Raw genomic sequence first — 23,982 nt, forward strand, 5'->3', positions numbered from 1 at the left:
CCCAATCAACTATAATGGTGCAACCTGAATTTGTTGCTATGTGATGGAATCGCACCTGAAAATAGTGACAGTCCAAAGCACACTTCACATTGGTCCTATTTTGGGTCAGTTTCTATCAGCACTCACCACCTGAGTTTGCTGCTCAAAGGAGTGGTACATACGTACATTTCATTGTCCTTTTGAAAGCTTAGCAAAGGCATAGGCAAACTCGGCCCTCCAGATGTTTGGGGACTACAACTCCCATCATTCCTGACTACTGTTCCTATTAACGAGGGATGATGGGAGTTGTAGTCCCAAAACATCTGGAGGGCCGAGTTTGCCTATGCCTGGCTTAGCAGAATTTATGGAGCTCCCATTATTCTTCCAAGTTCAAATCCCCTTCGGCAGTTATGGTATACAATTTAGAACTGCACCATTTAATAGATTAGAAGGCACTGTGGCTGCCTAGAATATTTTCTTATGATTTGTTGTATACTATTACAGGGGTATTCAAAAGACACCCAATCAGGACAAAAGCTCTTAAGGATCCATAGATATACACTGGAAAAATATTATATTCCAAACATTACAATTTCTTGTAAAACAATGAATGAAAATGGACAAGCAAATAAAGATTGAAGATTCCATATATAACAACAACATTCCACTGCTCTCTTATAGCATTTTCTTTTTCAGATATTTACTGAAGATCAGTACTATTTTGAGGCATTTGTAAAATTTACAGCTAACCTGCTAGGTCTGTTTGGGTATTGCCACAGGAGTTATACAGCATAGTGAAACTACACTGTAAACTAGAGTACAAATCTATGTGTTTTACCACTCAAAATGCAAAAATAATTTTTTTTTTTGGGGGGGGGCAACTCCTTAGTTTAATCCACCCCATAATTCTGCAAATGATGATGTATCCCCAAGCATGTGATAGTACCCTCTTTTTAATATACATGTGTGTGTGTGTGTGTGTGTGTGTGTGTGTGTTTACTGGTTTTTGAGAAAACAGCTAAGCTGCAACACGTTTCCATTTTTAATATAAATTTTATTACAGTTTATAGAGAAAAATACAAAACTTAATATCAAATATCTTTTTTATCCAACATTAGTCTAAGTAAGAGAAAAACAGCAAAAAAGAAACAAAAGATAAGTAGATACAAAAAAAGTTTAAAAGAGAAAAATAAAGTTCAAAAACTAAAAAAAATCCAATTCTTCATCTGTCTGCTATATATAAACAACATTCACTTCATCCACTCCAATATAACACCCAACCAAACCACTTTCTATAAACAAACTTCAATCCCCAAATCCAAGTGCCATTATTTCTTTTTCTTTTTCACGCAAAATGTCTATGAGAGGTTTCCAATCTTTGGTAAATGTTAACAACTGCATATTTACTCCATATTTTGCCATCTTAGCTAAGTCCATTAATTTTAACAACCATTCTTCCATTGCTGGTAATGATGAATCTTTCCATCTTTGCGTATGTAATAGTCTCGCCACTGTAATCATATCTTGAAACAAAGTTCCATCGACCTTTTCTAATTGTATATCCATAAGTCCACGCAGGAAGAGTTCTGGTTTCAGTTGAAAGTTAATCTTCAAAATTCTCCATATTAGTGTAGGTATTCTTATCCTCCTTTTGGGAACTTTTTAACATGTCCGCCATGCATGATAAAATATCCCTTCATTTTCTTTATATTTCCAACAGGTATTCAGAACATTTTTATACATTCTAAATAATTTCTCAGTGTTAAGTACCACATGTTTCCTATGCAGAAAACCTCAACTTTTCCCTCAAGCATCTGAAGTTAACAGGGCTGGGCTGGGACTTTGGGCTAGATGGGCCAGTAGTCCAACTTCACAGGTTCATATAAAATGGACACTATGCGTGAATAGCACTTACTGTGCTATCTTCTCTTTGGCGATCATTCATAGTTGAGTAAGATTGTCTTCCATGAACACAGTTTTAACAGTGAGTCCGTAAGTGATTGTGGAGGCAAATTCTGGATCCACACATCCTTGCACAGTCGTGACATGTTTCCGGATGGGAGTTGATCACGGTGAAGGTTTGCCAAGCGTGCCTTCCTCTTAACACGTTACTCCCCTTCGTTCTGTGTTCAAGCGTCTTCAAAGTCCATGACACCTTTGGTAAAGGCTGTTCTCCAACTGGAGCGTTTGCAGGCCAGTGTTGCCCAGTTGTCAGTGTTTGTACCACTTTTCTTTTTAGATTTGCCTTGAGTCTTTGAACCTCTTTTGTTGACCATCAGCACTACAGCAATATCAATACTGTGCTTCAAAAGAAGTTTATGAGCTTTTGAAACAGATTAATCCACAATGCTAGTGCTGGTGGTCACCATAATATATATGAACAGCAGAAAATAAGTTACTAAAAAAAAGGAGAGACTTTAAGCTTATGAGCTTAAAGTTTAAGAGAGGAGCTTGTGGCGCTCCGAAGGTTAATGGACTCCAGCTCCCATCAAACTCAGCTTATTGATGTTCTTATAGTCAATTGCTTCAAGATGCCTCACAAGAAGGGAATGAAATAAAGAATACCCAGAAGTAATTACACCCCACTGCATATTGCACAGCCAAAATAGGTTTGCAGCCTAATATATGTAAATAAAGAAGCTGTTGCTAGGGTGTTCCCCTGCTTCCCTTGGGGTGGGGAGAAGGACAACTAATAGTGTTTCCCCCCTCTATAGGTTTGCCCTTTCTATTTTCCCATGCTGCTTTCCAAGCCACCCTATTGTTTCAGGCAGGCAGAAAGGGCCAGACATTTCCTTAGCAAACCTGTTTCCTCTGGAGCGCTCAGCATGGCTGGCGTTTTCCATTGTAGAGAAAGCCGAAGCACACATCCTGTCTCTCAGAGTTTCCCTCCCTTCCATCCTCCTCTCCGCCCCCCCCCCAGCTCCGCAGTCTCTCTTCATGCACACTTGAGAGCTTACAGCCTCCAGGTGTTAATAATCCCATATAAAAAAATTATCCAAGGGGATTTCTCTGTGAAATTCCCTGACCTCCATTCTTCCCCTCTCCTGGGGTCCGAGATTCTTTCTAGGTAGCGAGAGAGCTGGGGTCCCCCCCCGCCTTGTGTGATGTTAGGGAAATGTTAGGGAAATTTGGGGATGGCCTGGAGACAGAGGAGCGAAGGTTGGTTTTCCATGTATGTGTAATGCTTCTTTTTGATTTGAAGCAGTGAAAACTAGAGAGAGAGAGAGAGCCACAGAGAGAGGTCAAACTGTGCAGTTTAATCAGATTAGGACGGATTCTGCTGATGAATTAAAATCCTGAAAGTAGTTACTAGGAGCTCAAAGAGCCTGGCAAGAAAGTTGGCTGAACAGGAAGTTGCCGCTGCTGCTGCTACAGAGAAACCGGGACAAACTCACAAAGAGGAGGTAAGGATTTTCTGGGGAGAAAAGGAGAGGGCAGTGGCATAATTAGGTAACTTTAGACGCCGGACTTAATGATCTTGTGGCCCTGCTTTTTAGTTCACTCATTCCTGCTGTGTTTCGGGGCCCTCCTGCTCATTCTGGTGAGTGGGGCCATGGACCTCTGCCCTAAAGTCCAACCCCCCCCCATGGCACCACCGGGGTGGGGAGGGTGTCTTATGCACTCAGCTGCACCTCTCAACCTCATTTAACTCTCCTTCTTCTCCCTCTGCCTCTCTCCCTGCTTTAAGCCAGCGATGCCAGCAATCAATATAGAGGATCTGAGCGAGAAGGATAAACTGAAAATGGAAGTGGAACAGCTCCGGAAAGAAGTCAAGCTGGAACGGCAGCCGGTGAGTGCTGCGTGGTTTCTTTTTTTATTATATCTGGGGAGCCTAGCTGTTGGTTGGAACAGCTCCCGTTTTCAGTGGCAGGCGGATCAAAGCCTGTTTGTTTGGAAGAGGCCTTCTGTGTATGTCTGCAGCTTGCTGGTTACAAAGCAGTTTGGCAATTTGACTGCCTAGGATCATTAAAGGGGCCTCGAAAGGAGGCCCAGATTGAAGGGAGGGGTTTGTGAAAGGGAGGAAGGGATTGATTGATTTTTCTAGACTCGGGTAAAATCAAATCAAAACAAAACACAACCATCTCTCCCCGATACATAAGGGACACAGGTAGGGATACATGATCTGAATTGCATTCCATTGTGGGGAAAGATTACTCTGGCCAGATTGCGCTCAAAAGGTACACATGTGAAATCCATATGAGCATGGGAAGCTGCCTTATACAGAGTCAGACCAATGGATTATTTAGATCTGATATTTCTGCATTGCAGGGGTTTGGATTAGATGAGCCTTCCAGCTCTATAATTCCATGATTTTATACGACTGGCAGAAGCTACCCAGGGTTTCAGACTAGTTGGCCCTACCAGGATATGCCAGGGATCCCCAGCAATTATTGCCAGGCAAGGGCGTGTGATCGAACCAAGTGATTAACAATGTGATTGACTAACAGCAGGTCTTGGGGGGGGGGGAATTCAATACAGTTCACATGTGCAGGTGACCCCTACCTAATCCACACCTTACAAAACAGTAAGAGAACTGGAACAAACCATCCTTTGAAAGGTGCAGTTTGCTGAATTTTGCAATGCATCTCTCACCTGAGATAGCTTCCGCATTTCGCCTAATGATAGGGCCGTCTCTCCAGACTACACACAGGGGGCTAGCATGTTGAGGTAGAAAGTTAGTCGAGAACCTATCCTATCATGCATTGCTGGGGGTTGGGCTAGATGACCCTTGGGGTCCCTTTCAACTCTACAATTCTAATTATTCAGCCAAGTAACGTATGCAAAAATGCATGCATTGAGGTAAAGTGTGCATATATAAATGCACATACGAGTGAAAATAACGTACAAAAATATACTATACTAAGGAAAAGCACTCTGTAAAAACGTGCAGATTGCCTAGAAACATGTGTATATTAGAAGCTGACACTAAAATGCTGATGAAGTTTCATGAGCACTTTTCTTAAGTCTAGATCAGAACTTCTTAGTACTTCTGCCTTTATTTCTGTTCCACCCCATTCCTGATTTAATCTATCATATGTACAACTGTGAAAGGAGTATAGGACTATCTGGATTTTCTGTCTCTCGGGTACAAAATGTCTTGGGCTGCTTCTGCCTGGCCTGGCCCCCTCTTCCCAAAAACAACCACAATTTGGGAATCACTGACACACGAGGGAATGCCTATTGACATCAGTTGCAGAACTGATGACACAGCCTGAATTAGAGTGGAAGCTGCAATTACAAGGAAAGGGGAGAAGCGTGAAGAGGCTAATTATGGGGTAGGCAAGCAGAGGGCTAAATTTGGGGCTTTTTACTGCTTTAGTACAAGACTTCAGGGACCCGAGGTATGCAATGTAGTAAGGAAGAAATGGCCAGATGACTAGCGGGGGGGGGGGGGGGAGAGAACAAATTGGGCATGAAGTGTTTCCATGATTATTTCCAGAAATCTGGACAGATTTGCCTCTCCTGGCAAATCTTGTAGAGAAGTGGAGAGAATCAAAATAATTGCAAGAAACTACGTTTTCATAAAGTTCATCCAGTGGCAGGGTAGGTGGTACTGTTATTTTTCACTAATATCCAGCCATAGCCCAGTGGATGAGGGATGGGGAACCTGTGCCCTCCCAGAGGATACTATTTTCTTATTTTTATTTATAATATACTGAATTCATATCCTGCCCTTCCTCTCCAGGAGGGTGTGAGGGTTTTTTTTTTTTTTAACATAGCAAATATAAAACAAATTGATGGTACAGAATACAGGCAATCCTCATTTTGTGTGGGGGTTCCATCCCAGACCCCACATGCGTTGTCACGAGTGCACATACGTCTGCTCCACCCCTTTTTGTGGAGTTTTGGAGCTACTTCTGGGTTTGGTGCCATGCACATGTTATTCGGACACACCTAAACCAGGAGTTGCCTGTATTCCTACTACTCAACACGTTTTCACATGCAATGTATATTTTCATATGCAATATCATAATGTACACTTTAAACTGCTGTTATATTCATTTTGCTTCTTTATACACTTGCTTTTTTAAAAAAAAAAAGATTTACTGTATATGTAATGTTCTTTGTAAACTGCCTAGAGGTTTCACTTACAGTTATACAAATTTTGTTAAATAACACAAGTTACAGGAAAAAATATTTATACATAGCAACTTGCAAATTTTGTTTTTGGTGTTTATCATTAATATGTGTAGTGTTTGTGTATCGCTGTGAAACTCTTTTCTTGCCTTCCAAAACGACCCCTGTATTTAGATTTCTTTCGCTCTCTCTTTTTGAAGGTTTCCAAATGTTCTGAAGAAATTAAAAATTACATTGAAGAAAGATCTGGAGAAGACCCTCTGGTTAAAGGCATTCCTGAAGACAGGAACCCTTTCAAAGAAAAAGGAGGATGTGTTATTGCTTAGACGAAGATGGTTAAGCAATATTGAAAGTGGAATAAAAAGCATCCTAGCATAACTAGCCAGATTTAAGTTCCAGGAGTCCTTACTGAACAAATAGACAGTGATAATCTTTTTATTTTATTTTAAAGAAAACAGAAAATGCCTGCTTATATTTTTATTCCATGAAGCAGATTCTTGCTTACTGTATCCCTAAATAAGTTTCTAGAGGCTGCTTCCTGTTCCTTTAATTTCTTGCACATGCTAATTTGAGTAATAAAAGAAATCTATTTGAACAATCAACTACAGTGTTATTTTGGTAAAGAGAATGCTAAGATGCATGGTGAAAGGCTTCTTTTTTTCTTCGCAGAAAATAGAACTGTAACCGTGAGAAAACCATGATAACACTGTTATAATAAAAATAGGGGCTCATTTACATCTGGTGAAGTACAATGATTATGCGAGGGTTTTAGTTTTTTGGTCAGCTGCAGTAGTGTGGTGGCAAATTCAGAAGTGCAGGGGCTCCTCATGGTAGTCACAGCCATGCGCCCCCCCCCTCGCTCCCACCCTTCTAAGATTATACAGTGGTACCTCAGGTTACATACGCTTCAGGTTACAGACTCTGCTAACCCAGAAATAGTGCTTCAGGTTAAGAACTTTGCTTCAGGATGAGAACAGAAATCGTGCTCTGGTGGCGCAGCGGCAGCAAGAGGCCCCATTAGCTAAAGTGGTGCTTCAGGTTAAGAACGGACCTCCGGAACAAATTAAGTACTTAACCCGAGGTACCACTGTACAACCTTTTAATGTTTTTATATTGTAAACTGCCCTGTAAATGAACTTCAGATGAAGGGCAGTATAGAAATTTAATAAACAGTAATAATAAAACAAGAACATTCTAAGATTATATTTACCCAATAATAATAATAATAATAATAATAATAATTAGGGATGCATTGCTATAATTAGTGCAGATCTCCACATGTTGCTTTCAACTAGATCCAATTTTCTATGCACATACGTGGGCAAATGATTCGGATTGCTCCAATATCTTCTTTCAGAGTGACTTACCGTATTTTTCGCTCTATAACACGCACCTGACCATAACACGCACATCGTTTTTAGAGGAGGAAAACAAGGGAAAAAACATTCTGAATGAAACAGTGGATGTATCATTTTTGGGCTTCATGCTGTGGCCACAGACATGTGATCTGATGGTGAATTTGGGGTGACCCAATGCAAAGATACTAAGAATCCCTGTGGATCCATGCTTTGTAACCACATTTTTGCACCATTGCAGCCCCAGGCAACAGTGGGTGTGTGATTTTTTTGGTGCAGGCTGTAGCCATGGACATGCTATGTGATCTGATGGAGAATTTGGGGTGACCCCATGCAAAGATCCTGAGGATCCATGTGGATCTAAGCTTTGTAACCACATTTTAAGTGGGGAGCGAAGGAAAAACAAAGAAGGGACATGAGAGGGGTGTGCAGAGAAGCAGCTGGCTAAGAATGCAGGAGAGGGATTTAATGGGAGGGAGGAAAGAAAGGCAAAAGTTTTTCCCCACCCAAGCCAGCTATCTCTCTCTCTCTCTGTCTCTCTCTCTGTCTCTCTCTCTCTCTCCCTCCCTCCCTCTCTCCCTCCCCTTCCCCCCCTCTCTCTCCCTTCCCCCTCTCTCTCCCTTCCCCCCTCTCTCTCCCTCTCCCCCAGCAGCACAGGAGCACAGAGAGGAATTCCCCTCTGCTTGCCTGGAGGGGAGGGGCTTTCCCTGCTCTTTGTTCCGTTTCAGCAAACACAGCAACGAAACAGAGGAGGGTGGGCAGTAAGACCCTGAGGCAGAATGCAGGAAAGCAGCCGCTTCCTCTTTTCAGTTTTCCCTTCTCCGTGAAGCACCGCGATTTGATTTTTGCCTGATTTTTCGGCTCCAGGGACCACACATTCGCTCTATAACACGCACAGACATTTCCCCTTCCTTTTTAGGAGAAAAAATCTGCGTGTTATAGAGGGGGAAATACGGTAAGTTGCATTTCCCTTGAAGTTCCATTGTATATAACAGAACCTGCACACTCTTGCCTTGAAACTAAGGCACCTGGTTTCAGTGTTCCTAAACGCTTAAGCTTTGGAGCTACAGAACAGCAACTCCTCAACGTTCTCCCCATGTACTTTCTCCAAAGTGACCCTAGAAGCCAATCCTCAATGGCTGACTGACCACCATTCACTCTGATTGGCTCCAATCAGCACAAAGGGTGAGAAGGCCTTTTCTCAGTGGCTAAAAAGCTTGCCTTCTATACTAAGAGAGTAGCTCTAGGACACAGGAGTCAGGGCCCCAGCTGTAGAAACTGTCGCAGGTCTTCAAGCCTCCACGACCCTGGACTGCTGCAAACAATGTACTTCAGATTAAATCGGCTTTATTCGTTTATTTAAAAACCCTTATCTACTGCTTTTTGTTTAGAAAAAAATATATTAAAGCAGTTCACAACAGGCGATCCAAAATCCGATTAAAACCAAACCAACAATTGAAATCTGGTAAACAAACTATACAATAGCACGGCTGCAATTACCACAGTAATCAAACCAGCAAAAACTGTTCTGAAGAGTTAGGAAATGCCAGGGTAGGAAATATCACACCATTACTGACTGCCTGATCTCCACTAGGAGTTCATTCTACGTAGTGCAGGGCTGGGGAGCCTTTGGCCCTCTGTGTGTTGTTGGAACAGAGGAATCTGCCTCATACGAAGAGAGACCACTGGTCCATCTAGCTCAGTATTGTATACATTGACGGGCAGAGACTCTCCAGGATTTCAAGCAGGAGTCTCTTCCAATCCTACCTGGGAGATGCCAGGGATTGAACCTGGGAGCTTCTGCTTACAAGGTAGCTGCTCTACCACTGAACCATGGCCCTGCCCTACAACTATCAGCCTCGACAATTGGCCACGCTTGCTGCAGTTGATGGGAGATGAAGTTCCACAGCACCTGGAGGACCAAAACTCCCCCACCCCTGAGACAGTAGGTGCCACCGTGGAGAAGGCTCTTCCCAGGACCCCAAACACTCAAACCTCAGCTTAGGGCAGCATTCTTCAACCTTGGGAACCCATATCTTTTTGAACCACAACTTCCATGATCTCCAGCCACCTTGCTCCCTGCACCTTGTGCCTCTCCCTCTCAGAAGCCAGCCGTGATGCTGTGTTGGGAAGGCAGGTCAGCAGCCACCCCACCAACTGCTACGGAAGCCATTTAAGGCAGTGGGGCTTTTATTGAACTTGAGTTATTGAACCTGGCTTGAGAGCAGTACATGTGAAAAGGATCTAGGAGTCTTGGTTGACCACAAACTTGACATGAGCCAAGAGTGTGACGCGGCAGCTAAAAAAAGCCAATGCAATTCTGGGCTGCATCAATAGGAGTATAGCATCTAGATCAAGGGAAGTAATAGTGCCACTGTATTCTGCTCTGGTCAGACCTCACCTGGAGTACTGTGTCCAGTTCTGGGCACCACAGTTCAAGAAGGACACTGACAAACTGGAACGTGTCCAGAGGAGGGCAACCAAAATGGTCAAAGGCCTGGAAACGATGCCTTATGAAGAACGGCTAAGGGAGCTGGGCATGTTTAGCCTGGAGAAGAGGAGGTTAAGGGGTGATATGATAGCCATGTTCAAATATATAAAAGGATGTCAACATAGAGGAGGGAGAAAGGTTGTTTTCTGCTGCTCCAGAGAAGCGGACACGGAGCAATGGTTCCAAACTACAAGAAAGAAGATTCCACCTAAACATTAGGAAGAACTTCCTGACAGTAAGAGCTGTTCGACAGTGGAATTTGCTGCCAAGGAGTGTGGTGGAGTCTCCTTCTTTGGAGGTCTTTAAGCAGAGGCTTGACAACCATATGTCAGGAGTGCTCTGATGGTGTTTCCTGCTTGGCAGGGGGTTGGACTCGATGGCCCTTGTGGTCTCTTCCAACTCTACGATTCTATGATTCTATGAGTAGGCTTTATGTCTGAGTAAAACAGAAGGCTTGCACTGTTAATTAATAGGTTCAATGAGGTATGTGGAAGCTTTTTCCATCCGGAAGGCTGCCCTGCCTATCCACATGCAGACTCAATTCTCCCCAGACCATGACTGAAAATTTAGTTAATTTTAAAATTAACCAGAAATTAAACGGATTAACGGCAAAGTCCTACAGGATCATAGGAATCTGTTATATTGAACCAGATTACCAGTGCATCTAGCTCAGTATTGTCTACACAGACAGGCAGCAGCTCTAGGATTTCAGACAGGGAGCCTTTGCTGGCCAGTAGCGACTGAATGTGGGACCTTCTGCTTGCAAGGTAGGTTCTCTGCCATTGAGCCACCGTCCTTCCCAATAAGCCCCATCGAATTCAATGGAACATCCTCCCAGGTAAGTAAGGAATTGCAGCCTAAAGATGGAATTGGAGATTTCTAAAGAAAATATGTACTTTTAATAGACTTATACAAACTTGATATACTTACTGACAATCTTAATGTACGTACTTATCAAAAACGGCAGCTAGCAAGCACAACACAGGGATTCTCTCTGTTCCCTTTCTTACGCAGGAGGGAATACCTCTTCCAAGATGCCTCCAGGTCACATAAGAAGCTGCTGAGACACACCATTGGTAGTCCATGTTGTTGTTATTATTATTATTAATTGAATTTATATACCGCCCAATACCTGGAGGTCCCAGGGCGGTTCATAGAACAAAATCAAAATATAAAACCACAAAATCTATAATCAAAATAAAAACAACAACCCAATATTACTCCCCCCCAACCCCAATGCCTGCATTACCAGACATGGAAAACAGGCTTTTCTGCTTCAGAAATGCTGCTTGAATTTGCTAAGCGACTCAAGCGCTTGTGAATAAGTAAATTATACTGTTTGCAGCTTTCGCTGTTGTTTATTTGCAGGGACCTGCAAAGGGAAGGCTCCACCTTAAGGGTGCGACGCGGCTCCTGCTCAGGGACCTCCGCGAAGCCTTTTCCCAAGCGACGGAAAGCGCGTTCGCGGCAGCCGAGGCGAAGGTCGGAGAGGCGTTTCCAGAGGCGGCCCAGCTTCGTTCCGTCCTTCCCGGCCGCAGGGCCCGCGCATGCTCTTTAGCTGCCCTGTCGAACATGGCTTTGCGCTGGACTTTTGCGCTGAGACGCAAAGAGGGAGCCAAGTTGCTGCTCCTCTTGCGCGGGGCGCAAGGAAGCTCTCCTCGCAGCCGGAGCAGCAGCGCTGCCGCCGTGGCCGGGCCCCCCTCCGGAGACCACCTAATATACACGCAGGAGCATTTCGCCTTGAGGGAGTCTCTGAGAAAGGTATTGCGGGCCGGGGCGCCTCGGCCTCACCGCCCGCCTCGCCTCTTCTCGTTGTTTTTTGTGTGCAGTGAATTGGGCGCTGGAATCCGCAGCCGCGGTGCCTTTTGAGTTCAAGGCCGCATCCAGACCGCGCATTGAAAACAACACGGTACCGCTTTAAACCAGTTCCGGCTTCCCCACCCACCCAAAGAATTCTGGGAGATGCAGTTTGTACAGGGTCCCGAGAGTTCTTAGGAGAACCCCTGTTCTGGGAGAGCTACAATTCCCAGACTGGTTTAACAGTTAATCTTTCTTCTTGGGGAACCCTGGGTGTTGTAGTTCTGGGATAGGATCAGGGGACTCCTAGCAATACTCCATTAACAGACTACATTTCCCAGGATTCCTTGGGGGGCTACATGACTAATCATGGTGCTTTCTATGGTGCAGATGTGGTTTTACTGTCACCGGCTGCAGACTCCCATTTGGTGCCGTGAAAGCAGTGGGGCTTTCTCCTGTCCTGGCAGCCTCCACTCTTAGCTTCCATCAGGCCCAGCCAACATGGTCAAGAACCAGGGATGATGGGAATTGTAGCCCAGCAACTTCTGGAGGTCCCCACATTGGCTAGAACAATCTCCAAAGCGCAGGATAGTAGCACAACAGGCTATCTACACATAGGGAAATTGCACAGGTGTTTTATTGAGTTTTTAAGTTGGGCTTTGAGTTCTGAAAAAGAAAAAGAAAGTCCTGAAGCTGAACAGGGATAACATGAGTTAGTGATGCTTTATTCACAGTGCCACACAGACACCCTTTAAAAACAAAGCAAACTGTGGACCTAGGCGTGGAAGCAGCCGGGCTCAGGTGCAAGGTCCAGAACTGTGAGACAAAGGGTCACTAGCTGGGGTAACTGAAAATGCAATGCTGGAGAAATATGTTCCTTCTGCCAGAATTCTGAGTACGTTAGCTGCTCCAGTACTGGCATAATTTGTAGATGGGATTAGAAACAATTGGGATAATAGTTGTGGCTCAAAGGAGAAACTGCACCACCCTGATTACTGAGCCCAGGGCGTGCTTTGGGATTTGTTTTCATTATAATCTACAAGAACATTACATCATTTCATCAAATAGTATTAACTAATATGTCAAGCATTTGCAGTTATTATTTTTTTTGTTTCCTAATACTTTCAAAAGGTTGGGGAATAGTATTTTAGCTCAGTAATGTGTTCCTGTATGACTGGATGTACACTGCAGTATTTTTAGCATTGTAAGGCTGCGATCCTATACTAACTTTGGGAGGATGTTCCCTTGAAGTCATTGGGACTGAACTTCTGAGTTGACATGTATAGGATTGGTTTGTAAGGAGGCAGCCACAAATCTACTATCTTTCTGCCTAAGCACTAGTGTTGCTTGTTTTAAAATAAAAGGTGAGGGAGGTAAGACTTATGGACTGAGGATCTTTGCTTATGATTAAACATTCTGGTGCTCTATTCATTCTGAGTAGGAACTGTAGGTATCCTGCCTGGGAACACTGGATTATACCAACACATGCATTACTGCTGCCTGGGAACATGCAAATATTGCTGATGCTTATCTGGATATGATGGAATCTTGGTCTCCTTCACCAAGTGGAAAAACTAGGTTTACAGGAATAGTTCTGTTTCATGTTGTCTTTCCTTAGGTATACTGTACTTTTGACCAGTGCACGAGCCAGGGTAATCATTTAGCTTCCTTCACTTCTTGCAAGCCTTTCAGCAAGCATGCAAGGCTAGAGATTTCTCAGGCTATCTAGGGCAGCAGATCTCAGACTTCTTCTGCAGCTATTGAGGTGCAAGAGGGAGGTGTTGGCATGCTCCAGAAACCTTGGCTATGGCTTGTGGTTAGGGAGCTTAAGCACAAGCCCAGGTTTGGTCAGCATACTGAGCCAAACCTTGGCTTAGCTCCGTGTAACGCAGAAGTTAAAAAAGAAGAAGAAAGAAAACAGACCAGGTAGGAGCAGAGCAGCTTTGAACTTCTCTCTGGGAACCTGCGTAGTCCCAGTGAGCCATGGTTTGGCTTACTATGATATGTGAAACAGGCCACTGTATCCTTTTCTGACTAAACTACAATACTTCAGCCTCTCTGTGGAGGGAAAGAAACTTAATTGTGCCAGAGTCAGGTCACAGAACACATGTCTGAACTCTGAATAAGCCTTTCTGTTTCAATAATACTTTGGCCACAATAAATACTTTTTTTGGCTTGCCTCTTAGAACCTTCCTGTGGACATTAGTGAAGCACAAGGGATGTTTATTACTACTAATGGCCGAAACCATTGTCCTCTTGTCTTATCTTCCCTGCCCTTGCAAACTGAGAGAGAAGGTGCTCTGCAATCTTATTTTGATTGTGCTTCTTTGCTAAATGAAAGAATCAAAAAGTATTTTAGATTCCAAAATAAGATGAAGAAGAAAGGGGAGATGATCTGCTAGCATTATTATCTTTGAGAAGCCAAGTCAACAATGTTAATCTTTGAGAAGGTCAGTGAAGTTTAAAACTGGTGTGTCCAATTAGAACATGTATTCTGGTTAAGTGACGGAATCCAGTATTTGAGCTTCCCCTAGAAAGAGATAAAGCAAGACTGGACATGGCAGGAGTAGCTTTAGTTCACTTTGTTTCTGGTGATTCCATAAATGTGTGACATGATTCACATAGATGGGACTGAGCTAAAAATGGCTGGGGAAGGAATGATGTTGCTCTGTTTTTCCCTTCCCCGTCACCTCAATCTGTCATCACAACAAAGGCACAATACATGCAAGTACATTTTACGTCCTTCTTAGACCCAATCACACTGTGTGGAAAAGATTTAGATACACGAGCTTGTGGTATTTGAAGGAATTGCTGTGACATGTTTGACGATAGCAGGCTCATAAGTCTGTGAACAATTGACTGTGGCATGAAAAGGGGCCTTTTTGATGCATGGTGGCTGTGGGACTGAGGGGATGGAACCCTCTGGCCTGGGAGGCTTAAAAAGACACCACATTTATGTTAGGATATTTCCGTTCCACCTTAAAAGGGAGCAGGATGTTTGTGTCACAGCCTGCGTATTTCCTGTTCACAGGATGTTTCTGTTGTGTCTTTGCTTTCGTTTCTCTCTCTGTGCCTGAAACATTGAAGCAGGCAGTCATGTTTTTTTCTTTGTTCTGACCAACGCTGAATAAACTTGTAAATATGCTCTCCTGCGTGCATCTCCTGCTGTGCGAATTCTGCTGATAGAGCGTGCATCAGCTCTGGAATGTGGCAAGCTATTTCTGGAGCTCATGTCGCTAATTGATTGATACTGCGTTTCTACGTGAGGTTGATGGACGTCCAGAGACAGCGTGGGGGCCTTGATGGCTGATGTCTCCCTGGCAGTATCCCAACAATTTATACCCTGCTGTCAGGGAACTGCCATCGGAGCCAGAGGGAGAGGGAGGGCTCCAGAGGGATTACGGAGAGCGTCCCAGGAGGGAGAGAAGCAGCCCATCTATTGGGGAAGGAAATCAGCGTAGCACCAGTGGAGAAGGGGGGTAGATGGGGGAATCGGCGAGGCGGTCCCATGACTCCTCGCCGGAGACCAGCGGGGAGAGCACGGGTCCTCCACTGCCCACACCCTCGCTGCGCAGAAGGCTTCCGCGCAGGGAGAGTAGGCGGAGACTAGGCGTCAAAGAGCTTCTTTGCTGGAAGAAGTTCAAGAAACGCCCACTGACGGATTCTGCCAGCAACTGAGACAGCCACGGGCGAGTGGCTGTCCGGACAGAATAGGGTTCACCCAGGTAACTCACCCAGGTGTGGCGACGACTTACGCACGAGCAACCCCTAGAACCATTACACCTGCCTTTCCTTGTAAGAGCTCAAAGTGGTATACAAACTTCTCCCTCTCTTCACTTTATCCTTGCAACAACCCTGTGAGGTAGGTTTGGCAAAGAGACAGTGATTTGGCCCAAGGTCACCTAGTGGGCTTCATGGCTGAGTGGGGATTTGAACCCTGCTCTCCCAGGTGCTAGTCCAGCACTCTAACCACTACTCCACACTGGGTTTTCTTACGTGCCCACATTATAGATGTACTGTCTTACAATCAAGACTGTACTATCTTCTATTCCCGGCTTGCTGTAGTACTTCAACAGATTATTCAGCTGCATCATGGTGATTATCTGATTGTGTTTCATTATATATTGTTTTTACATTTTGCTAGCTCTTTCGAAGGATCATACAAATGGAAAGCAACATATAACTTTTAATATAAATAAATAGTTTTATGGGGAAAGGCCCAAGGAACCTGTCCTGGAGAGTAAAAGTTATGAGAGAAAACCTAAGACCTCAGAGCAGTTCCCAAAAAGTGGAGAGGTTTTATGGCAGGTGAAATCTGCAGGCTTTTGTGGTTATCAAAGGCACTCTCTGGGTCAGATTTACAACAGAGTACTCATTCTCTATATAGTATGGAAATGCTGTGTTTTTGAAGGGACTAAACACAATGGCCCAACAGCACTGTTGCTTTTTCCATTTAATAAATTAGGATTAGGACTGCAGTTGCAGGTGATTCCCTCTAATTTATGTGTATGATGGGCAACAGTGAGATATTTTTGTTTGTTTAGTCGTTTAGTTGTGTCCGACTCTTCATGACCCCATGGACCAGAGCACGCCAGGCACTCCTTTTTTATATATATATAATATTTATTAAGGGTTTTTTAGTTGCAACACACAAAACAAAACATACAAAAATATCACATTTTATAACATATTTTCTTGTCCTCTTTGGACTTCCTCACATCTCCCGCTCCTGCGTTTCAAATTTGTAAAAATTAAGCCAGCAATTTATCACCTTGTCCCCACCTTACAATCTAATTTTCCAATGTTATATCTTAAATTTTAGATATATTCATTACACTCTTTAAAACATTTAAACTTAGCCTAATAATTATCTAAAAATTTGATTTTTTCATGAATTTAACTTATCTTCATAGTTCACTTCGTCTGTTTCGATGGTGCCAAATTGTTTATGATCAAGCATCCTGCTTAACATTCATACAATTTACAATATTTTTGCAAATAAATCTTAAATTTTTTCCAGTCTTCTTCCACCGTCTCCTCTCCCAGGTCTCGGATTCTGCCCGTCATCTCGGCCAGTTCCATATAGTCTATCAGTTGCATCTGCCATTCTTCCAGTGTGGGTAGATCTTGAGTTTTCCAATGCTTGGCAACGAGTATCCTTGCTGCTGTTGTTGCATACATAAAAAAGGCACTCCTTTTTTTTAAGAATAATTTTTTATTAACCGACCAATCACATCAAATCAAACCAAATTACATAAATTCCAAATTACACGGCCAGATTTTAAATTTTTGTTGGGGGTACCCATATTTCAAGTTCCGAAGGGATCCAATCAACTTCTTGCTTCTTACTGCTGTTTTAATGTCCACGAATCTAACCTTATGATGTTCGCAGTACTATCCAGTCCTTTCTTATTATTTTTCTACATCTCTTGTTGTTATTTTCATATATTTTTCCTTTCTCTTTGTGACCTCTGATAGTCTCCACAAGCTGGTTAGAACAGTTTGTAATCCTGCGTGGATATTATTTTTTTTATCCAGTAGCCATATCCAGACGTTTTCCATATAACATCACTTCCATACATCAAAACAGTCCTAGCGTCATTAATCTTCACCAATCTGCCTCCTTTCTCATAACCTCTGAGGAGATTCACTACGAATGCAGTCTGGAAACAAGTCCGTTTTTCCTCCTTTGGCAAGATGGCGACTCCGAATTAATTGCTGCGCCATTCCCAAAAGCTCTTATTGCTTCTCGGTCTCCATAAAGCACACTTTGGTTAAAGTTTATCTCCACACAGACCTTAATCATCCTGCTTGGATCAGTTCAACCGACGATTCTAATGAGGAGGGGTTCTTGTAAATCACATAGAAGGAAAGTAAAAAAGGTTGTCCCCCCCCCATTCAGCCTCGTTGTCAACATACCCAACCTTTGGTGTATCTTCATCGTAAAATATTCCTGTTTCTCCAGCCCATCGTCTTATTTCGCAGAGGTCACTTAAATTAGCAGACTTCACTCCCCTTCTTCACTTGAAATATGTGCATTTGCTTCTTTTGTAATTAATTATTCCAAATTGCTGCAACTAGTGCGCCATCAGAGACAGCGTCCAGGAGAGCCGAGGTCCACACGGGGGCATTCTGCCTAGGGCCCTCACCCCCTTCTTTTGAATTAGGGGTTGATTTATGGGCACAGCAGGCAAGGGCAGTGTTCCCCATTTCCTTGGGGCAACAAGGGAGGCTGCCTACTCCCATAACAGCCTCTTAATTACCCCGTGTGGGTCGGAGAGATGGTATTGTCGGCCATCATCCAATGCGCCCCCTAGTGGCCCCCCCACGCCAGGCACTCCTGTCTTCCACTGCCTCCCGCAGTTTGGTCAAACTCATGCTGGTAGCTTCGAGAACACTGTCCAACCATCTCATCCTCTCTCGTCCCCTTCTCCTTGTGCCCTCAATCTTTCCCAACACCAGGGTCTTTTCCAGGGAGTCTTCTCTTCTCATGAGGTGACCAAAGTATTGGAGCCTCAGCTTCAGGATCTAATATGCAGCACCTGCATATTTAGGGGGAAATCCTATGCCCACTTAACCTGGAAGTAAACCCTGTTGAAGTTAATGGGACTTACTTCCATGTAAATATATGCAGGATTATACTGTTGGTTGACAAGGGAAGCTTAAGGGGTTTGGTTTCCATTGTTCTGAACGTGAATAGGGATGGTACTGTAAGCAGTTTTTAGTGCCTTCTATTAGAATTATTCCCAGACTTTATAATAAATGAAAACATGCTGTATTGTGAAGTGAATTCAAGAAATTACTTTTAAAAGATCCTTTTAAAGTGATTATCCTCTTGATTATTGGTATAAGTAGAAAAAATAACTATTGTCTCTGGCAGTCATTGATTTTAATATTAGCTTTTAAAATTGCCCTGTTATCATTAAAGAACTGTGTCTGGCTCTTTGCTCATTCTTTGCTCCTACTATCTTTCTCCTCATTAATTAAAGAGCAGTCTTCATGAATTATTTTGTCATGAGGCTCTGAGGAAGACTTTCCCTTGCTGTCTCCCGCTGGCATTATAGGCACTGTTAATATAATAACTCAAATGTGCTCTATTTATTAGGTCCCAAAATGTAATTAAGCACCATACTGGTCGTATTAATATATACAGGAGCTAAAGTGGATACCACAGTTATGGATAATACTTAAGAGATTAATTAATTAGGCTACATCTGCATCTTAGAGCTAAAGCACTCTTATTCTACTTTAACAGCCACAGTTTCCCTCAAAAGAATTCTGGGAAGTGTAGCTTTTTAAGGATGCTGAAAGTTGTTGAGCGATTTCTGTTCCTCTCACAGACATACAATTCCTAGAGATTTATGGGAAGGAGGATTGATTGTTAAACCACTCTGGAAAATAAATTCTGTCTACAGTTAGTAGTACCTTGAGTGGACTTGTAAAAAAACAGTTGCTGCTTTTAATTTCCATTGCAACCTAAAAACCGACCTTTAATCAATAACTAAGGTCACCAGACTGTGTATTTTAAAATCTTTCTCAGATGATTTTAAAGTCTTGCACAGATGACCCCATGCTTGGCTTATGATCAAGGGAAGATTTCATTAAGGCCCACTAAGTAACTCCTGCCAACCTAGCAGTTCGAAAGCACGTCAAAGTGCAAGTAGATAAATATGTACCGCTCTGGCAGGAAGGTAAATGGTGTTTCCATGTGCTGCTCTGGTTCGCCAGAAGCGGCTTAGTCATGCTGGCCACATGACCCGGAAAAACTGTCTGCAGACAAAAATGCCAGCTCCCTCGGCCAGTAAAGCGAGATGAGCACTGCAACCAATGAGTCGTTCGCGACTAGACTTAACGGTCAGGGGTCCTTTACCTTTTAAGTAACTTGTAACAGAGATGTAGGGCAATTGGTATTCAGCTGTCTTTACTATTTTATCTTAACTGTTATTTGAAACGTTGGACAGAAATGAAATATAAAAACCATGCATGTCCATGTCTTGTTCCTTGTTCAACTAAAGGAAGCCGATCCAGTAGGCATGTCCACCCCCCCCCCCCCAGATTGAGAGCACCACCTTTGCCACAGGAATTGTGTATAATTCTGTATTGTGGCAAATAACTAATCATGAACAACCACACGTTCTTGTGCACGCATGTGAATGAGCACAGAATTTCATTAAGGTGGGTTTGTTAATTTCTCTTCAATATTGGTTAATGCTCCAGGTTTGTAGAGTAGATGTTGAGATGAAAGAGGGTGGAGCATCTTTTGCCTTCATGGAGCATAAGCCAAAGTTTGTGACCCAGCTATCCTAGTACAGTTGTACCTTGGAAGTTGAATGGAATCCGAACATTTCCAAAATGTTCAATAACCAAATCACAGCTTCTGATAGGCTGCAGGAAGCTCCTGTGGCCAATCAGAACCCGTGGAAGCCCCGCCAGATGTTCAGCTTCCAAAAGAACAGTCACTTCTGGGTTTTGATCAGGAGCCAAAATGTTTGAGAACTAGGCTGTTCAACTTCCAAGGTACGGCCGTATTAGAATCTACAGTGCTTTATGGCAAGATAATGTTATCAAGTTGCAGTAGTTTGTATTTCATCCCAGATATAGCCTAGTTTAGAACTTCTACTCTGTATTTGTTTGCTTTTGGGGACCATTTGGAGGCCATGAATGGTGCAGAATGCTGTGGGACAGCTGCTGATGGGCTCTATGTTTTCATATAATATGAAGATTCAAAATACTCATCCATGGTGTAGTCACCAGTCACCAATTCTGGACTTCTTGTTTTTGTTTTTCTCTTGGTTTTCCAGTATGGAATCTTCCACTTTTACCCTAGAGGGAACTTTTCACAGACCTATTTTTCCCAACATGAAAAAATGAGGTGCCAAAGGTGATCTCATGATAATTTTTACCATATTAAAAAATGTTTTTGTACCTTGACTCATTCAAGGCAGAACTAGATGGGACAGTAGTAAACATGGAGCTGGCCTAAGCGACAACCAGTTGACACCTTACAGCTGAGGTTAGTAATACCCAGCCAGAGGCTAGCTCATAAACCAAAAAGACCCCACTGATTTTGGCAATGGTGGCAGCAAAATAAAAATAAAAATAAAAAATAGCTACAGCACTCTGACGGGAATGTGAGTTGCTGCTCCCCAGTCACCAGATCGTTCATTTAATGAGCAGGAAGGAGCAATAATACTTTTCCTCATTTGATTTGCATGGATCAGTTGAGGGGAGGGGGGCAGTGTGTGCAAGAATGTTTGTGGCCATACCTACTGCAGGTGTGTAGCCCCTTGGCAGGGTGAACGCAACCCCTCCCCCCATAATCCCAGATACAGACCTATGTAGAAAGCAACTTTTATTTGTACTGTGTTCCATGTAGCTGATCACTGATTGTGGAGGCAGGTTCACTAGGGTGAACAGGGCACTGTCTGACCACCAACCTGTGTCCTTCCTTACAACTAGTTCAAGGGATGGCACTGACTGTCAGCTTCCTCCATAGGCTCAGTGTTGTCCCTTGTAGAACTCAATAGGGAGGGGAGGGACAAAACCAGAATTAGTTGGATTTGCCTGTTACTTTCTGTGGCGCCACTTGCTGTTGGTCTCCCTGCCTCCCACCCTACCAGTCCAACAGGCACCAGCCGCCTGCGAGTCTTACTAAACTCCAACTACAGTTAACCTGCAGTTCAGTACGCGCACACACACAAATAACAATCTGACAGTCTGGAATGTGTATATTTATATATATCCATGGTGGAAGCCTGCAAAGTGTTGATACCATCACTGGAAAAGGAAGCCCAGGATTCCTTTTGTTTGTGCTGATTACAAGGCAAACACTTGGCACAGACAACAATCATTAATAACCCTGTTTAATCCATTTCAAGAATGTCATGTTAAAGGAGAGGTATAGGGAGTATTGACAAGAAAACACTATATTCTTCTGAACATCTCCAGAGAAGCGCTACACAGATTTGTCAACACGTGACAGTTTAGAAAGTAGATGTGTTTACTTCCAGATTAAATGGTTGCCTGTTTTTGCACCATGAGATTTGCTTATTTTCCTGGTGAGGGGAAAAAGATTAAAAACAGGAAACACACTTATTTTGTGATAATGATTTTGCATTCATCTCTCTGTCTTGCTTCAGCACATAGCCAGTTTTCACGACAAAACTGAACAGAAAAGCAGTAGCTTTCTCATAAAAAGACTAACATTTCTATCTATTAGATGTCAGAGGAAGAAAATCCTAAGGGTATATGAACTGATTGTTGTGAGGATAAAATGAGATGTGGTGGTAGAACTACAAATGTCACCTTTAGCTCTATGGAGGAAAGGCAGGGTATAAATAAAGGTATAAATAAAGGTCAGCAATTAGGCTTGTTCAATCTTCTTACTGAAAACTGAGTTGCTGCTATAAGCAGATTTCAAGAAACCTGTTAAAGAGTGTTTCAATGGTGTGTTCTTTAATATATATATATATATATATATATATATATATATATAATAAAGGGGATTAAATTTTGCAAGTGGAACCTACAACAAAATGGTGGAGTGTTCAGAATTTCAGCCATGCCATTCCTGTCTCACTTTCCAGTTTTCTGTCTCTCTGGCCCTGTCAATCTGCATTCTGTGACCACTAAGCCCAGTGTTCATTTGGCTGATGGGGGTTTTGTGCCTTCTTAGGATTCTTTACCCCAAAATATTTTTTGTAACCTTGTGGTTTCACAAGCTTGCTGAAACCTCTTCCATGTGTGAATGTGTTACAGTGTTGGCTATATAAGCAATGACACCTAGCCTCAGAAACAGGGGAAATGATTTCAAAGTTCACTGACAAAATATACTCTACTGCACATGAGTCAGTAACTCATTTCCTGTAAACTTTGGTGCGTCATCTGAATATGTAACCTGAATGCTGACTTGCATACCTCTGTAATAGTTTTAGCTGTTTGTAATAAATTGTTCTTTTTTCTGAGAAAAAAAAATGTTTTCCTTCTCATGTTAATAGAACCATAGAATGGTAGAGTTGGAAGGGACCCCGAGGGTCATCCAGTCCAACCCCCTGAACTGCAGGAATCTCATCTGGACCATACATGATCTCAACTAGAACATTCAACCTCTGCTTAAAAACCTCAAAGGAAGGGGAGTCCACCACCTTTTGTGGGAGTCTGAGCCACTGTTGAACAGCTCTTACTGTCAGAAAGTTCTTGATATTTAGTCAGAAACTCCTTTCTTTTAACTTGAATCCATTGATTTGGGTCCTAGCCTCTGGAGCAGGAGGAAAAAAAGAAGCTTGCTCCATTTTCCGTACGGCAGCCCTTTAGATATTTGAAGATGGCTATCCTATTTCAGTCTCTTCTTTACTAGGCTAAACATACCCAACTCCATCAACCATTCCTCGTAAGGCTTGGTTTCCAGAACCTTTCAAGATTCATGAGGAAAATAATTCTTATCTCATATGTTTATCTGCCTCCATTTTTCCATTTACTTCCAAGCAGCTTCAATACACCTGCAGGGCAGAAAGGATTCACAAAGGAGTGTGTGAATTTCTGTGGTTCCCCAAAGGGGACTTAGTTGGAAGTGGGGAAAGAGCTGCCATTTGTCAGGCCCTCAAGCAACCTTCACCCATCTGTTGCCCTCCAGATGCTATGGACTACAACTCCCATCAGCCCCAGCCAACACATGGAGGCTAGTCCATTAGGGCAAATGGGGTGTATAAGCTTTCTCCTGCTTAGTCTCCACATTGCCCTTGTAGAACTCAGTGGGGAGGAGGAGGGGCAAACTTAGAATAAGTTGGCTTTGGCACCATCTACTGTGGGGCTCCCTGCCTTCTGCCCTACCAGTCCCAGTGGGCACCAGCCAGCACCGACTACAGGATGCTGTTGATTTGAATTGAAAGTGTGATTAAGATGAGGGAAATCTCCCAAGAACTGGAAAAGTCAGCTGTCCTTAGGTGTTAACAAAGTGCTTTGCTTCAATTTAAGATGAGAAGCCTGACACACACACCCTACCACAATCTCATTTAAGCTGTAGCATCTGGTGTTAAGCCTATTTAGGCCCACTGAAGCTAATCGGACTCAGCCAGGCCAAATAGCACAAGCTTAACTTTCCGAACTCTTGTCTCTCCCTCCCCCCCCCCCACTTCTCAAAATACAGATTATTGACAAAGAAATCAACCCATTTGTGGACAAATGGGAAGAAGAGGGACAGTTTCCAGCACACCAAGTTTTTAAGACTCTGGGGAAAGCTGGATTCCTTGGAGTGAATAAGCCAACTGGTAAGAAATAGTCTTA

General features: G+C 43.1%; 2 protein-coding genes across 5 annotated transcripts in view; both read left to right on the top strand.

The window, feature by feature from the left end:
• The first annotated feature begins 2,885 nt into the window (after positions 1 to 2,885).
• On the top strand, positions 2,886 to 6,502 carry LOC307200092 (guanine nucleotide-binding protein G(I)/G(S)/G(O) subunit gamma-11). 4 transcript variants are annotated; one of them, XM_079948479.1, is made up of 3 exons: positions 2,886 to 3,383; positions 3,672 to 3,769; positions 6,258 to 6,502. In XM_079948479.1, the coding sequence occupies exons 2-3, from the start codon at positions 3,674 to 3,676 to the stop codon at positions 6,381 to 6,383; spliced, it is 222 nt and encodes a 73-aa protein (XP_079804605.1). In that variant the 5' UTR covers positions 2,886 to 3,383; positions 3,672 to 3,673; the 3' UTR covers positions 6,384 to 6,502. The 4 variants fall into 4 exon arrangements, with proteins under 4 accessions (XP_079804605.1, XP_079804604.1, XP_079804603.1 ...); XM_079948478.1 differs by having other exon boundaries at positions 2,889 to 3,383; positions 3,668 to 3,769; XM_079948477.1 differs by lacking the exon at positions 2,886 to 3,383 and adding an exon at positions 3,386 to 3,520 and having other exon boundaries at positions 3,668 to 3,769.
• Positions 6,503 to 11,376: 4,874 nt separating this feature from the next.
• Positions 11,377 to 23,982, top strand: part of LOC307200082 (putative acyl-CoA dehydrogenase 6) — a 51,214-nt gene continuing 38,608 nt past the window's right edge. Inside the window, exons 1-2 of the mRNA XM_079948455.1 lie at positions 11,377 to 11,664; positions 23,846 to 23,966. Of these exons, the coding sequence (XP_079804581.1) occupies positions 11,476 to 11,664; positions 23,846 to 23,966 (310 nt within the window). The 5' untranslated portion in view covers positions 11,377 to 11,475. The remainder of the gene's footprint in view (positions 11,665 to 23,845; positions 23,967 to 23,982) is intronic.

Source organism: Podarcis cretensis (genome assembly GCF_951804945.1).
Source record: "Podarcis cretensis genome assembly, chromosome: 12".
NCBI classification, from domain to species: Eukaryota; Metazoa; Chordata; class Lepidosauria; order Squamata; family Lacertidae; genus Podarcis; species Podarcis cretensis.